Source organism: Phyllobates terribilis, unplaced genomic scaffold (genome assembly GCF_046119375.1).
Source record: "Phyllobates terribilis strain yellow unplaced genomic scaffold, ASM4611937v1 Scaffold_4__5_contigs__length_816908805, whole genome shotgun sequence".
Classification (NCBI taxonomy): Eukaryota; Metazoa; Chordata; class Amphibia; order Anura; family Dendrobatidae; genus Phyllobates; species Phyllobates terribilis.
Genome location: NW_027362764.1, coordinates 748,943,501 through 748,958,894, shown reverse-complemented (window position 1 = coordinate 748,958,894; position 15,394 = coordinate 748,943,501). Strand labels below are relative to the sequence as shown.

Sequence of the window (15,394 nt, the reverse complement as noted above, 5' to 3'; positions counted from 1 at the left end):
TATGCAAGTGCAACTGCATTCTGCCCTACCCCCTATAGTTATGTATGGAATATATTATAACACACGGATGCAAAACCTGGACGGTAAGGAAAAGAAGACAGAAGAAGAATGGACGCCTTTGAAATGTGGAGCTGGAGAAGGATGTTATCAATTCCATGGATGACAAGAAGAACAAACAAATCAAGCCAGACATGTCACTCGAAGCAAGGATCACCAAGCTACGACTTTGTCTACTTTGGACGCATCATACGAAGATAAAGCAATCACTGGAGAAGGACATCATGGTCGGAAGAATAGGAGGAATAAGGCGAAGAAGAAGACCAGGAACCCGATGGCTTGATACTATCAAGATAACGACAGAGAAGACCCTGGTGGACCTGTCTAGGCTTGCCCAAGATCGATCTTCCTACAGATCATTCATTCATCAAGTCACTATGGCTCAAGATTGAGATGAAGTCCGTTAAATATTAATATATTATGTGCAAAAAATAATCTCATTATGGAGTTCAAAAAGTTCCCCAACCAATTGCTAAAACTGGGGTCCCGATTCCCTGGACCAACACTGGCTGGGGGGAAACGTGACCAGCCCTACTTTTAAACTTTTCCAGAACAGGTCTCCCCCCATTATAGTGATCGGAGAAGGCACCAGCAATCATATATTTATCACCTACCTTTAATACAGGTTATAAATGGTTTTTTTTGCAGGTGAACCCTTTTTGGCTGATTGATGGATGGAGTAAAAATGAGAAAATAAAAAACTTTTTTTTTTCTGCATTTCTCTCAAAATTCAAATGACTCTTTTATTACTGGCTATGCAAAAAAAAATAAATAAATAAAGGCCAACTAGACCTGTAAAAGCCCTAATACAATGCAAAGCTTAAAAATAGAAAAGCTACTGTATGACAGCTGGAATGCTGAAAAGCAATAGAAAAATTATTTTGATCTTTAACACGGTGATGATTTATTACTGTGACACCAAATTTGTATAGTTTTCTATATTTTAGTGACTAATAAAATTCAGAACTTTGCAATTATTTATTTTTTTTTTCGTTCGTGTCTGCATTTTCCGAGATCTGTCACTTTCTTATTTTTTGGGGTTGATGAGCTGTGTGACGGCGTGTTTTTACATGGGTTCTTTATTGGTATCAATTTGGAGTACATATTACATTTTGATCACTTTTTATTGCATTTTTTGAAGGAGGTGCAGCATTTTTCTCTTTATTAGTTAATTAATTTTTATATTTTGATAGTCTGGACTTTTACAGACTTCACGATACCAAATGTGTTTTTACTTTTCCTATTTTTAGTTCTTTATTTTTGAAATGGGAAAAGGGTGTGATTCAAACTTTTACATATTGTTTTACTTTTTTTTATATTTTTAAAAGCATTTTTTTATTTTTTACTTTTATTTTTTTAGTCCCCTTAGGGCACTTGAAACTGCAATTGTTTGATCGCTTACACTCTATGCTGCATTGCTACAGTATTGCAGTATATAGTGTCTGAGCTTCATGGGAGTGTCAAGATGGCAGCGATGGTGGTCTTCAACAGGCCACCTGGTTGCCATGGCAACCCATCAGTATGTACCTGGAGTCAGCAGGCCATCATATTATTATTGGTGTTATTCTGTATAAAATCTGTGTCCCCATGACAGACGCTCTGCTCCTATAGTAGGGACAATGGGATCCATCAACCAATCATATTACTTCTTTCATTTTCTAATATGTTAAAAAACTAAATGTTGGATTCTGATTGGTTACTGTAAAGCTATTTTAGTTGTTTTTTTTTACATGTAAAGGAAAGTTACTGGTATTATATTATATATCATTTTGGTTGAAGGAAAAGATTAATCTTGAAATTTAACCTGAATGTATAAAATAGAGACCGGAATGTTCCTAATACATTTCTAACACCTATTTTCATTCCTAGCTTACGGTCATTTGTATATAGTTGGACGATGCCCAAAATTCTAAACAGTACAAGTTACTTCAAAGGGAAAGATTATCTTTTTTTTTCACACATGACACTACAAAACGCTCTATCTAGTAATCAGCACTTTACCCCCCAAGGGCGCAGCTTCTTTGGTGCCTTCAAAACTTTTTTTTGAATATTTAAAAAAATAAAAAAAAAGGGTGCTTTTTTTTGCAAAATTAGCACCACACCTGTCCCCAGGATGTATGGGGTATTATTGCACCTCTGCAGTGGGGTTTGCGCTGCAATACCAGACACAATCCATGGACAGATGTGATGCTATTTTTTTGAAAATAAAAAAACAGCTATGTATTTCTACAACTTTTACGGTTTTTAATTACTGTGTTCCCGAGTGGTATAACAATTTTTTCCGTTAGTGTAGTTGTATGAGGGCTTTATTTTGCAGAATGAATTTTGAGAGCCATTACTGTTCATAACAGTGTGTTTTTTTTTAGATAACTTTTCTTTTAAAAATTATTATTGATAAATATTTTTTTTTTGCTGGGGAGGGTGGATGAACAGAAAACAAAAATTCTGCCATTGTTTTTACAGCAAAACCAAAGAAATGAGCCGGAGCTTAAGTTGATATATGTGCAATGTGTAAGAGCACGTTCACACTGTGGCCATTTCACAAACAAAACCCAAGAAAAAAAAACAAAATGAGCAAATACATTGTAGTAAGTAAATAGTAATAGTACATGTAAATAACATAAGGGACTTAGTTAACACTATTGTGATCAATAAAGTGTAAAAGCCTTCCCACCACGGCAAGGTGTACCCAACCGGGACGGTCCTATTCTTTCTCTAGTATTAAAACCTTACATTGCTTTTTATAGTAGAAGATAGAACTCCGCACACATTAATGCTCTCGAAAGGAGTTTATCAGAACAAATTGACTGTTCAAACCAAGCAGTGCACACTTGGCGTGGCGAAACAGTTCAGTGCACCTTCCCACTTCTTGGTTTTTACTCTATCAACACCCTTCTCTGGTTGCTGTAAAGCCAGAGCTGTCAATCAAGGAAGAGGAGGGATAGATGGACAACAAGTAGGTGAGAAGGTGGACTAGCGCTAAGGTTCAACCGAACATCTGTGCTTGGTTTGAACGGTCATTTCCCGCTGATAGACTCCCTGTAAGTATAGGGATTTATTTTGTATTGTCAATCCCCACAATGTATTGTGACATGCTGTTAGCCCAATAAAGCATTTTTAAATTTTTGGATGCTGGCAAACTTCTTTTACTTTGATCTTTCACTTGGAAGTGCAATCCAGACTTGTTGACCGTACATCTTGCTGTATGTTTGCCAGTTTTGGCCTGTGCTGTTCTACACTGTATTAATCATTTTTAGCTTGGTGATCCGCTTGATTGTCACTTTCAACTGTAGCCTAATTTGACTCCTTGCCCCACTATTTTATCGAAACTTGAAGATTGCAGCCTACAGATGCTGGGACCAAGTGTAGCACATCAGTGGTCCAGCGCAGAGGTTGCAATAACTATATTTACACTGGTTTAGGAGCGGAGTCACTTATGAAACCTTTGAACTGGGTAAATTAATATTTTAAAATGATCCTGGGTTAACTCTAAACCTTCAGTTGCTATTAAAGGGAATCTGTCAGTAGAATCAACCCTCCTAAGTCATCTATATGGGCATGTAGGCCATAGGAAGCTGAATCAAATGATACTTTGATATCTGCGATCCGATGAATGGTTCCCAAGAAATCCACATGTTTCTTATAGGCAAATGAGCTGAAAAAATTAATCTGGCAGATCTTTTCAGCTCATTTACATATTTGAAAAACATTAATTTCTTAGAAACCATTCTTTGGATCGCAGATATCAAGGTATCATTTGATTCAACTTCCTGTGACCTACAGGCCGATATAGACAGATAAGGAGGGTTGATCCTACTGATAGATTCCCTTTAAGTCATACAAATGATGTGTCCCACCATGTTCCAGTGCATATTCCTATGGACTTGCATAATGCACTGGCAATGGCGTATGAAGTTTCTTTATAGGCAAACTTGAACTAAAAAAAAACAAAAAACAAATAATTTAATAAACGGAATATATAATATAAGATGACCCTTTATAGTATCTCTATAGTCCCAACAACATGCACTGTTCTCGTAACGCATGCACTTGGTATAGGTGAACGATGAATGGCAAAAATATTGCAGAATATTTTTTTTTCTTGTCCTTCCAGAAATAAATAATAGGATTAAACATTAACAAATTCTTACCCCCAAAGAAGTATGGATAAAAAAAAAACAACTAGAAAACCAAAAGACCAGATAGCTGCATAAATTTAAAAAAAAATGTATATAGGTTGCTGCTGAAGCCCAAAAATAGATTTATTATTTGTTTTAATCTTATTTCTTTTTTTGCTTTTATTTTTATCTCAATATTTTGAAAATATTAATTGGGCAAAATGTAAAGGCCACATCTGCTGAGCCTGCCACTCCTCACAGGGGCAGAATATCCCAGGACTTCTGTTTTAAAGGGCCCTGACAATGGGAAACTAAAAACACTCGGTGCCTTTTAAGAAGTGTATGGTGGTATTATTTGTGAACTGGGAACTCTATGGCAGTATTATGTGGGATCTTTGAAGGGAAACTTTGATAGTGTATATAATTTGGGTACTATATTATGTGTGCTGTATTATGTTGGCTGATTTTCTTTAAATCCTTCCTTGCATCTAGGCAGCATTGTCAACTTGATATTTTATTTTATTTTTTTAAATTACATTCTTTAAGGATACATTGAAAAACCCTAATAAATCATTCATATTTTTAATTCATCTTTATCTAAAACCCATAATTCTGATATAAAGACATCAGCTACAGTCACTGTGGACTGTAAAATAATGAGAATTAAAGTCATAATAATCTGTACGACTTTCTTCAACTTAAAAAAAAAAAAAAGCTCGAACTCATCAACAATTTTTTACGGACGGGAAAAAAAGTGCCGTATTTTTATGGACTGTCCAAGGGTCTCCAGGGATAAATTCCAAGCCAAAAACACATCTACAGTCAGCCTTTTTGGGGTGTTTGCTTTTCATCCTTTTGCCTCAAGTTCATTGCACTCAGCCGGCCAGACTCTACGCTGATGAGGAGCAAACACCCCGAAACAGCGACCTGTAGATGAATTTCCTGCACAGATCTTTAAGTAGTCAGACATTAACTTATAGGATAGCTACTTTGCTTAGGTGGAATTTGCAAGATAGTTTCTTTCATTCGGTGCGTGAGCTAATTTGCATATTTTTCTCCCATGAAGCATTGCCAATAAAACTCCATGTTCCGCTTGTCTTTTTAATAAAAACTAGTACTCCCCCCACGTAGCCACTAATATTGCATGTGTCACCCCATGCAACGTGGACCCTGCACTTCCATTTTATTGCACATTTCTTTTCTCACCTCTCAAACTAAATACCAATCAATTTTCATTTTTCTGCATTGCAGCTAATTAGTTTCTTTCATTTGTTGACCCAATCTTTATTTTTCTTAAATATTTTTGATTTACAACCTTCTTGTCACGGAGAAGTTATTATGTTGGCTCTAGTCCATGATAGCTATGTGCATCTGGCAGAGACTGGAGCGGTGTGTGCCAGGACTGGGCGTAGGCTCTGCAGATGGCATGGTGATCCATCAATCTTAAATTTATGGGTACAGGTGTATGGCGTGAGCACAAGCACGCGCTAGCAATATGTTCCATTCACTAATTTGTGTGTTTCATCTCATTGTGGGGGGAAATTTTCTAAGAAGTGGAGGAATTTCACAGTACGATAGGAATGCTTTTCATGCGATCATTATACTTTTTGCAATTTTATTACTTTTTTTTATTTTTTATTTATTTTTTTTTATTTTAATTTTTTGACTTTTGCTTTGCTGATCCTGCATCAAGCTTCGGCACACTATCTTCACTCATTGTACGCATATACTATAAAGCAACATAGTTCCGAAGGGTACCTGTTGCCCCCCAGGCCATGATTTTGTGGAAGAATTTTGCTTTTGATATGGAGGCACTGTTGCCGCATTACATGACATCCACCACTAAAATCAATCGGCATCCTTCTCTTGCATTGTCCTCCGCAAGGTAAATCCACTTTCTGCACCGTGGTTCAACATTTTTGGGTTTCCTAAAAAGGCATTCAAGGGCATTGTTTCTTGAACCTTTTGGTGTAAACTGGTGTAAAACTAAGACATTTGGAGCTAACGACTAGTCCCATGCATTTAAAGAAGCTGCGTTTCAGCGGGCAGAAGTGTTGTGCCTGTGCCATCACCCATGACAGAGGGGAGGATGGAATTGAGGTATAAGTTATACCATTGTGCTATCTTAAAAAAAATAATAATTAAAAGTCCATTTTTGGCCCAAAAAAATTAAATAAAGTTTAATAAAGTATTTAAAAAAAAAAAGTTAAAAGAAAAAGGAAAAAAATAGAGAATAAAAAGTCATTCAGCAAAAACAAAAATAAACAAAAAACATTTTGCATAACCCCTAAATTGTTATGACCAATACAATTAATTAATTTAATACATAATTTTAAAGTATTTATAATCTATAATATAACCGGGGATGCGTGTTTCTGTCCGAAGTCTTGATAGACTGCGCATGCGTGACGTGCAGTCTGGCTCCAGAGAGAAGCAGGCATCCAGCCGTTACAGGTAAGAGGAGGTGTATGGCGCCGGAGATCGCGCGGTATGTGTAGACACTGAACGCATACTGCGATCTCCAGCGCCATACTTACCTGACCGGGAGGAGCGTTGCCGCGGCGCCTCTCTTCGCTGGAGACTGGGGGCGGAGTGAAGGCGTCGGACCGACGCGTGCGCATAGCGCTATCCGGCGCCATTTTACTGAAGACACATTTACAGTGTGTCTTCAGCAAAATAGCGCCAGACAGCGCGGTGTATAACTGTTTATTTTTTTCGTATGTGTGTACAGTGTGAAAGGGGTGAGGGGACCATGCATATATCAGGATTGGGGGGTGAGGGGTACCACACATACCAGGATTGGGGGGTGAGGGGTACCACACATACCAGGATTGGGGGGTGAGGGGTACCACACATACCAGGATTGTGGGGTGAGGGGTACCACACATACCAGGATTGGGGGTGAGGGGTACCACACATACCAGGATTGGGGGGTGAGGGGTACCACACATACCAGGATTGGGGGGTGAGGGGTACCACACATACCAGGATTGGGGGGTGAGGGGTACCACACATACCAGGATTGGGGGTGAGGGGTACCACGCATACCAGGATTGGGGGGTGAGGGGTACCACGCATACCAGGATTGGGGGTGAGAGGTGCCAGGTATACTGGGATTGGGGATGAGGGGTGCCATGCATACCGGGATTGGGGATGAGGGATGGGGTGCCATGCATACCAGGATGAGGAATACCATACACACCAGGATAGGGATGGGGTACCATGCATACCAGGATGAGGGATACCATACACACCAAGATAAGGATGAGGGGTGCCACACATACCGGGATTGGGAGTGAGGGATAGGGTGTCATTTTATTACTTTTTTTTATTTTTTATTTATTTTTTTTTATTTTAATTTTTTGACCTTTGCTTTGCTGATCCTGCATCAAGCTTCGGCACACTATCTTCACTCATTGTACGCATATACTATAAAGCAACATAGTTCCGAAGGGTACCTGTTGCCCCCCAGGCCATGATTTTGTGGAAGAATTTTGCTTTTGATATGGAGGCACTGTTGCCGCATTACATGACATCCACCACTAAAATCAATCGGCATCCTTCTCTTGCATTGTCCTCCGCAAGGTAAATCCACTTTCTGCACCGTGGTTCAACATTTTTGGGTTTCCTAAAAAGGCATTCAAGGGCATTGTTTCTTGAACCTTTTGGATACCATACATACCAGGATAGGGATGAGGGGTGCCACGTATACCAGGATTGGGGGTGAGGGGTGCCAGGCATACTGGGATTGGGGATGAGGGGTGCCATGCATACCGGGATTGGGGGTGAGGGGTGCCAGGCATACTGGGATTGGGGGTGAGGGGTGCCAGGCATACCGGGATTGGGGATGAGGGGTGCCACGCATACCGGGATTGGGAATGAGGGATGGGGTGCCATGCATACCAGGATGAGGGATACCATACACACCAGGATAAGGATGGGGTACCATGCATACCAGGATGAGGGATACCATACACACCAGGGAAGGATGAGGGGTGCCACGCATACCGGGATTGGGGGTGAGGGGTGCCACGCATACCGGGATTGGGGGTGAGGGGAACCATGCATACCGGGATGAGGGGTGCCACGTATACCAGGATTGGGGGTGAGGGGTGCCATGCATACCAGGATTGGGGGGTGAGGGGTGCCACGCATACCAGGATTGGGGGGTGAGGGGTGCCACGCATACCAGGATTGGGGGGTGAGGGGTACCACGCATACCAGGATTGGGGGGTGAGGGGTGCCATACATACCAGGATTGGGGGTGAGGGGTACCACGCATACCAGGATTGGGGGGTGAAGGGTGCCACGCATACCGGGATTGGGGATGAGGGGTGCCATGCATACCAGGATTGGGGATGAGGGGTGCCACGCATACCGGGATTGGGAGTGAGGGATAGGGTGCCATGCATACCAGGATGAGGATACCATGCACACCAGGATAGGGGTGAGGGGTGCCATACATACCAGGATTGGGGGTGAGGGGTACCACGCATACCAGGATTGGGGGGTGAAGGGTGCCACGCATACCGGGATTGGGGATGAGGGGTGCCATGCATACCAGGATTGGGGATGAGGGGTGCCACGCATACCGGGATTGGGAGTGAGGGATAGGGTGCCATGCATACCAGGATGAGGATACCATGCACACCAGGATAGGGGTGAGGGGTGCCACGCATACCAGGATTGGGGGTGAGGGGTGCCACGCATACCAGGATTGGGGGTGAGGGGTGCCATGCATACCAGGATTGGGGGTGAGGGGTGCCACTCATACCAGGATTGGGGGTGAGGGGTGCCACGCATACCAGGATAGGATGGTGGGGACACAATGGGGGCAGCACAAATACAAGGAGGGGGGCAGCACATACCAGCATGGGAGACCATACACCAATAAGTTCAATAGCTAGTATATATATATATATATATATATAACATAGTGGAATTAAATTATTTTACAAATTACTATTTTTTTTTATTGAAAGATTAAACCAAAATAAAATATAACCTAAAACAGAGGAAACAAAAATCTTATACAGTATGGTCAGAGAAAAAAAAAAGTTATGGATCTGAACGGTGGCTCAGTGGTTAGCACTGTAGCTTTGCAGCGCTGGGGTCCTGGGTTCAAATCCCACCAAGGACAACTTCTGCAAGGAGTTTGTATGTTCTCCCCGTGTTTGTTTGGGTTTCTTCCCGGTTTTCCAGTTTCCTCCCACACTCCAAAAACATCCTGATAGGGAATTCAGATTGGGAGCCCCAATGGGAACAGTGCCCATAATGTCTGTAAAGCGCTGTGGAATTAAAAGTGAGTAAAATAAAAATCTTGAAAAGGACCAAAATGGGACACATCCTCAAAGGTTAAATTGTGAGTCTTAATAGAGACATGATCGACAGATCTACAGGGAGACCATATTAAGTGACCATATTGGGTAGGTGCACTAAGACTGTGGCCAAGAGTGAGACACCTTTGCTATTTTGGCCATCAGACCTTCTCTCCTCTGTGTAGACCTCTTCTTGTCAACTTCTGGAAGCTGGATCTTCTACCATAATAATTATACTATAATAATATTTATGGCTTTGTTTTCCCCCCAAGGGTAAGTAATGTACAGTAAGAGGTAGTTGAAGTGTCGATAAGATTATCCCCAACTCGCCATCCCTGTTCCTACACGCTCATAATTACCAGACATTGACAGGACTATGTTGTGCTTTGACTTCTGCATTCTTGTGTCAATAGTCAGATTAATGAGAAGATCTGTAATCCCTGGGTGGGGGGCACTCATAGAACTGCAGGGGAGATGTTTCTTTTTTTTTTTCCCTTTTTTCTTTTCTTGCTTTATGTGAAGTTATGTGATCAAACAGATTTCAAACAACTGGAGATAGTCACTACATATGAGAAGTCAGAGGAATATCTGTAGGAGGTGCAAAGGTAGAAGTCATGCCAAGAAAACATCAAAAGCACGTGAGAGGTGGAGAAAGAGGGGCTTGGGTAATCAACAGAATTGGAGCTTAGGTGGATCGCAGAATGTGTATATTGCCTTCCTTCATGTTTTTTTTAAAACTTGTCAGTTCTTTGGAAAAGAAAATATCTGCTGTACAGCAGCTTCTTTTCTAACGCCTGTTATTCCTGTTATTCATTCCCTGAATGTGGCAGCGATGGGATGTCCATCTGATGAACATCTCAGCACCACACATAAGAAACTTTCTGGAAGAGCTGTTTTCTACGAGGTTTCTTTAGTGCTTGGGATATTTGCCACCTCTTCGGGGAGTCTGGGAGCTCTCAGAGATATTCCAGGAGAGTTGGCAACAGTGACGTAACTAGAGTCTGATGGGCCACGGTGCAAGAATTGGACCGGGCTCCCCCATCCTGATTATATATCCTCCATCCTGGTATATACAGTGGTTTAGAAAACTGTTTGCCCCCTTCCTGATTTCTTATTCTTTTGCATGTTTCAGATCAAAAAACAAATGTAAACATTAGACAAAGATAACATGAGTAATCACAAAATGCAGTTTTTAAATGACGGTCTTTATTATTAAGGGACAAAGAAATCCAAACCTACAAGGCCCTGTGTGAAAGAGTGATTGCCCCCTAAACCTAATAACTGGTTGGGTTACCCTTAGCAGCAACAGCTGCAATCAAGCATTTGCGATAACTGGCAATGAGTCTTTTACAATGCTCTGGTGGAATTTTGGCCCTCTCATCTTTGAAAAATTGTTGAAATTCAGCCACATTGGAGGGTTTCCGAGCATGAACAGCCTTTTTAAGGTCATACCACAGCATCTCAATCGGATTAAGGTCAGGACTTTGACTAGGCCACTCCAAAGTCTTAATTTGTTTTTTCTTAAGCCATTCAGAGATGGACTTGTTGGTGTGTTTTGGATCATTGTTCTGCTGCGTAACACAAGTGTGCTTCAGCTTGAGGTCACGAACAGATGGCTGGACATTCTCCTTCAGGATTTTTTGGTAGACAGCAGAATTCATGGTTCCATTTACCATAGCAAGTGTTCCAGGTCCTGAAGCAGCAACACAGCCCCCAGACCATCACACTACCACCACCATATTTTACTATTGGTATGATGTTCCTTTTCTGAAATGCTGTGCTACTTCTTTGCCAGATGTTATGGGATATACACCTTCCAAAAAGTTCAACTTTTGTCTCATCAGGCCACAGAGTATTCTCCCAAAAGTCTTGGCGATAATCAAGATGTTTTCTGGCAAAACTGAGACAAACCTTTATGTTATTTTTTGCTCAGCAGTGGTTTTCATTTTGGAACTTTGCCATGCATGCCATTTTTGCCCAGTCTCATTCTTATGGTGGAGTCATGAACACTGACTTTAACTGTGGAAATTGAGGCCTGCAGTTCTTTGCGCTTTGTAGATGCTGTTGTGGGGTCTTTTGTGACCTCTTGGATGGTCTACTTCACTTTGTCAGGTCTTATTTAAGTGCTTTCTTGATTGAGAACAGGAGTGGCAGGAATCAGGCCTGTGTGTGGCTAGGGAAATTGAACTCAGCTTCCCAAAGATGTGATAAATCAAAGTTAATTTCTATTTTAAGGGGGGTGGGGGGGGGGGCAATCACTTTTCACACAGGGCCCTGTAGGTGTGGATCTCTTTTTCCCTTAATAATAAAGACCTTTATTTAAAAACTGCATTTCGTGTTTACTTGTGTTATCGTTGTCTAATATTTACATTTGTTTTGTGATCAGAAACATTTAAGTCAAACATACAAAAGAAAAAGAAATCAGGAAGGGGGGCAAACACTTTTTCACAACCCCATCCTGAAATATATCCCCGTTCTGCCGCTGTAATTTAATGTATGGAAAACAATAAACCATTATACTCACCAGGGGTGTACATAAAAGTCATAGGACCCCATAGCAGTATATGTATGGGGCCCCAAATATAATGCACCACCCATAGTCCTCCATACAGTATAATGCACCCCCACAGTCCTTCATATAGTATAATGCACCCCTCATAGTCCTCCATATAGTATAGTGCACCCCCCATAATTCTCCATATAGCATAATGCGCCCCCATAGTCCTCCATATAGTATAATGCACCCCATTGTCCTCCATATAGTATAAAGGACCCCATAGTCTTCCATATAATATAATGCACCCTCCATAGTCCTCCATATATAATGCAAAGCCCATAGTGCTCCATATATAATACACCCACCATATTCCGCAATATAGTATAATGCACCTACATTTATAATGCACAGCCTATAGTCCTCCATATTAGTATAATGCACAGCCCATATCCTTCATATAATATAATGCACAGCTGATAGTCATCCATGTAGGATAATACACAGCCCATAGTCATACATGTAGCAGTATGGCCACTGTGTACTCACAGATTTTAAAAAAAGAAATACTCACCTCCCATCCGCTCCCCCACCGCGCGGTGTACTCTTCTAAAGCCGGCAGCTGACTTTGGCTTGCAAGCGACATTAGCACATGACGTCACTGCTATGTGCCTCCAGTCACGTGCAATTTCTAATTTAATCCTAAATGTCTAAAAAAATAATAAAATATCTAGACATTTACTCAACTATGACACTAATAATGTTCTCTCTTGTGTTTTCAGCTTCACGTGGCTTTCTGGGCAAATTCATAGAAACTTTTTGACTAAGTTTACTGGACAGGTGGTAGAGTTATTTGATGAGGAGTTCAGACATCTCTATGCTTCATCCAAACCGGTGATGGGATTAAAGTCTCCTGCCCCGATGCAGCCAGTACTGAGGAAAGAGGAAAGCGTCACGAGCACCATGACAGACAGCAGCACCCAGGAGAGCGCAAACACCACCTCCGACCTTCTGAGCACCTCCTCAACTACCAGCATCTCCCAACGTTCACAAATTACCTCATCTCCTACAACCCCAACTCCAAACCCAACTCCAACACAGTCTCCACTTCACAGGATGAATTCCTTCCATGGATACTCCTCCTTGAGATCCCCTCCACCTCAAAATAATTACCAAGTGAACTACTACCAGAGGAATTATCTACCTGAAAGCCCAACACAACTCTTCAACAACAATAACAACATTTACCGCTCCATGAGAACCCGTAGAGAAGACTTCAGCCCAACATCAAGGTTCACTCAAGGATGGAGGTTGTTCTCCAAGCCAACAATGACTTAAGTCCAAGTGACTAAATTATTATGTAAATACATAAAATGCACTGAAAGATAATGCAAAAATCTAAACATAAGAGTGCAATGTATAGGACTCTATCGCAATGATGTTCTACACAACAATGAATGATTCCGACATATACAAGATAGTGTTCTTATATTGCCACCAGAAAGTATTCTTAGGTTGATAGGTCAAAGGCTCCTATATTTTTACTTTCTTTACATGTACAAAAATTGACTGTCTTTATATTAACTATTGTGTAAGTTACCATAATGGGGTCATGACCAGAAAAACAGGACATGAAGGTCCACACTCTTATGCCAAATTCAGAGGTCCAGATGTCACAGTCCTAGAATGAACCATGACTTTTTGACCATTTGCAGGTCTTCTGGCCATTTTTCCCCCAGTCAATTTGGCAGGTGCGATCTGTACTTGGACTGTGAAATACAGCTGTCAGAATTCTGCCTTAGGCTATGTGCACATCTTGTCTTTTTGCTGAGCTTTTGGAGTGGAAACTGAGTGAAAATGCAAGTTTTTAGAAGGATTTTGGAGAGCTTCCATTCAGTTTCCTTGCCCAAAACTCATCAAAAAAACTCAGTGTGAACATAGCCTTGACCCATGTAAAAATGTCAGAATAATGAGGTGACTGGCAGTACTTTGAAAGCTATGGAAGCATCTTTTTTGCAGAGTTGTGGTCCATTCGAAGATCAATAGTCAAGCTCTTGCTCTAGCTTATGTGTAATGGGGCTGTATAGGACTATATTCACAATAAAAGGTCATGCCTTAATGCAATTGCACTGATTTGCTAGGCTAACTGAATGCCAAAAAATGGCATTTGAGTTGAACATTGTGTACATAAAAGTCTGATGCCAAGTTATTTTATACCCAATTGGTGCAAATTTGTAAAAGAAAAACTCTTTTTGTTGGTCAACAAAGACACTTCCACTTTAACGGTATGTTCACATTGAGCTTTTTTTAGGAGTTTTTGGAGCAGAAACTAAGTGGAAACTTTTCAAATCTGCCTCAAAAACTCAAAACTCTTTAAAAGCTTAGAGTTTCCACTCAGTTTCTGCTCCAAAAACTCAGCAAAAGAATCAGAGTAAACACACCCTTAAACAGTTTTGTAAATTCTGCCCCAACAACTTATTTATGTAAATGTTTTACAAAAAAGCTGAAGAAATTCAATGAAGCACAGAGTTTTTTCAGGCATACAAAGTGTTTCAAGCGGTAACCCCTTCAGGAAACGTTTCTTTTTTGGGGAGTTTTTGCAGGAGGTTTCTTTTCCTGAAGTGATTTAGAAGAGTTTTGGAATAGGTTTTTTCCTCTAATGCTTTTTTTTTAAGCCTTCTGACTCGACAGTGTCTAGTTTGGAGCGTTTTCCACCAGATGCTTTTCAATACTTCTTCTTCAAAAAAAAAAAAGCTTGAAAAACTCTTCATATGAACAAAAGTGGATTTTCCAAAGAGATGTATAGGCAGAGTTTTACAAGCGTTTTGGAAGTGATTTTTGAGGACGATTTTGGAGAGGATCCACCAAAAAAAACCTCAGAGAGTAAACTCTGTTTGCACATAGTCTACACTGAGTCTTTTTGTTGAGTTTTTGAAGCTGAAACTCCAAGTTTTTGAAGAGGATTTTTTGTCAGTTTTCATTCAGTGCCTATATGCACACAACGTTTTATAAACTCAGGCAAATCTGGCAAGTTTTTCAAATAAAATACTTTGTGGGAAACTTTGGAGGTTTTTTTTTTCCTGAAGTGACTTTTGTGTTGTTTTTCAGTCGTTTTCTGAGCGTTTTTAGGACATTTTTTTCCCATGGTTTTTGTAACCACTCTTTTAACTGTCTTTTTTTGCCAGTCTTTTTTTTGCTCCATGCAATAATGAAGAAACTGCTAGCACTTTTTTAAGCAAAATGCTCTGAAAAACATCTTCTGGTGTCTTCCACGCGTCTTTTGCGCATTCCCATTAACTTGAATTGTAGAGTACAGATCGTCTTCCGAGCAGAAAACACCAGAAGAATAAACCAGTGACTTCTTTTAACCGCCTGTCGTTTTTAGAAGCCTAAAGACATTCAAAAGC

General features: G+C 40.7%; 1 protein-coding gene across 1 annotated transcript in view; it reads left to right on the top strand.

The window, feature by feature from the left end:
- FAM83A (family with sequence similarity 83 member A) overlaps window positions 1-14,725 on the top strand; it is a 35,601-nt gene extending 20,876 nt beyond the window's left edge. The window contains exon 4 of the mRNA XM_073679855.1: window positions 12,770-14,725. Within this exon, the coding sequence (XP_073535956.1) occupies window positions 12,770-13,325 (556 nt within the window). The 3' untranslated portion in view covers window positions 13,326-14,725. The remainder of the gene's footprint in view (window positions 1-12,769) is intronic.
- Window positions 14,726-15,394: the final 669 nt, after the last annotated feature.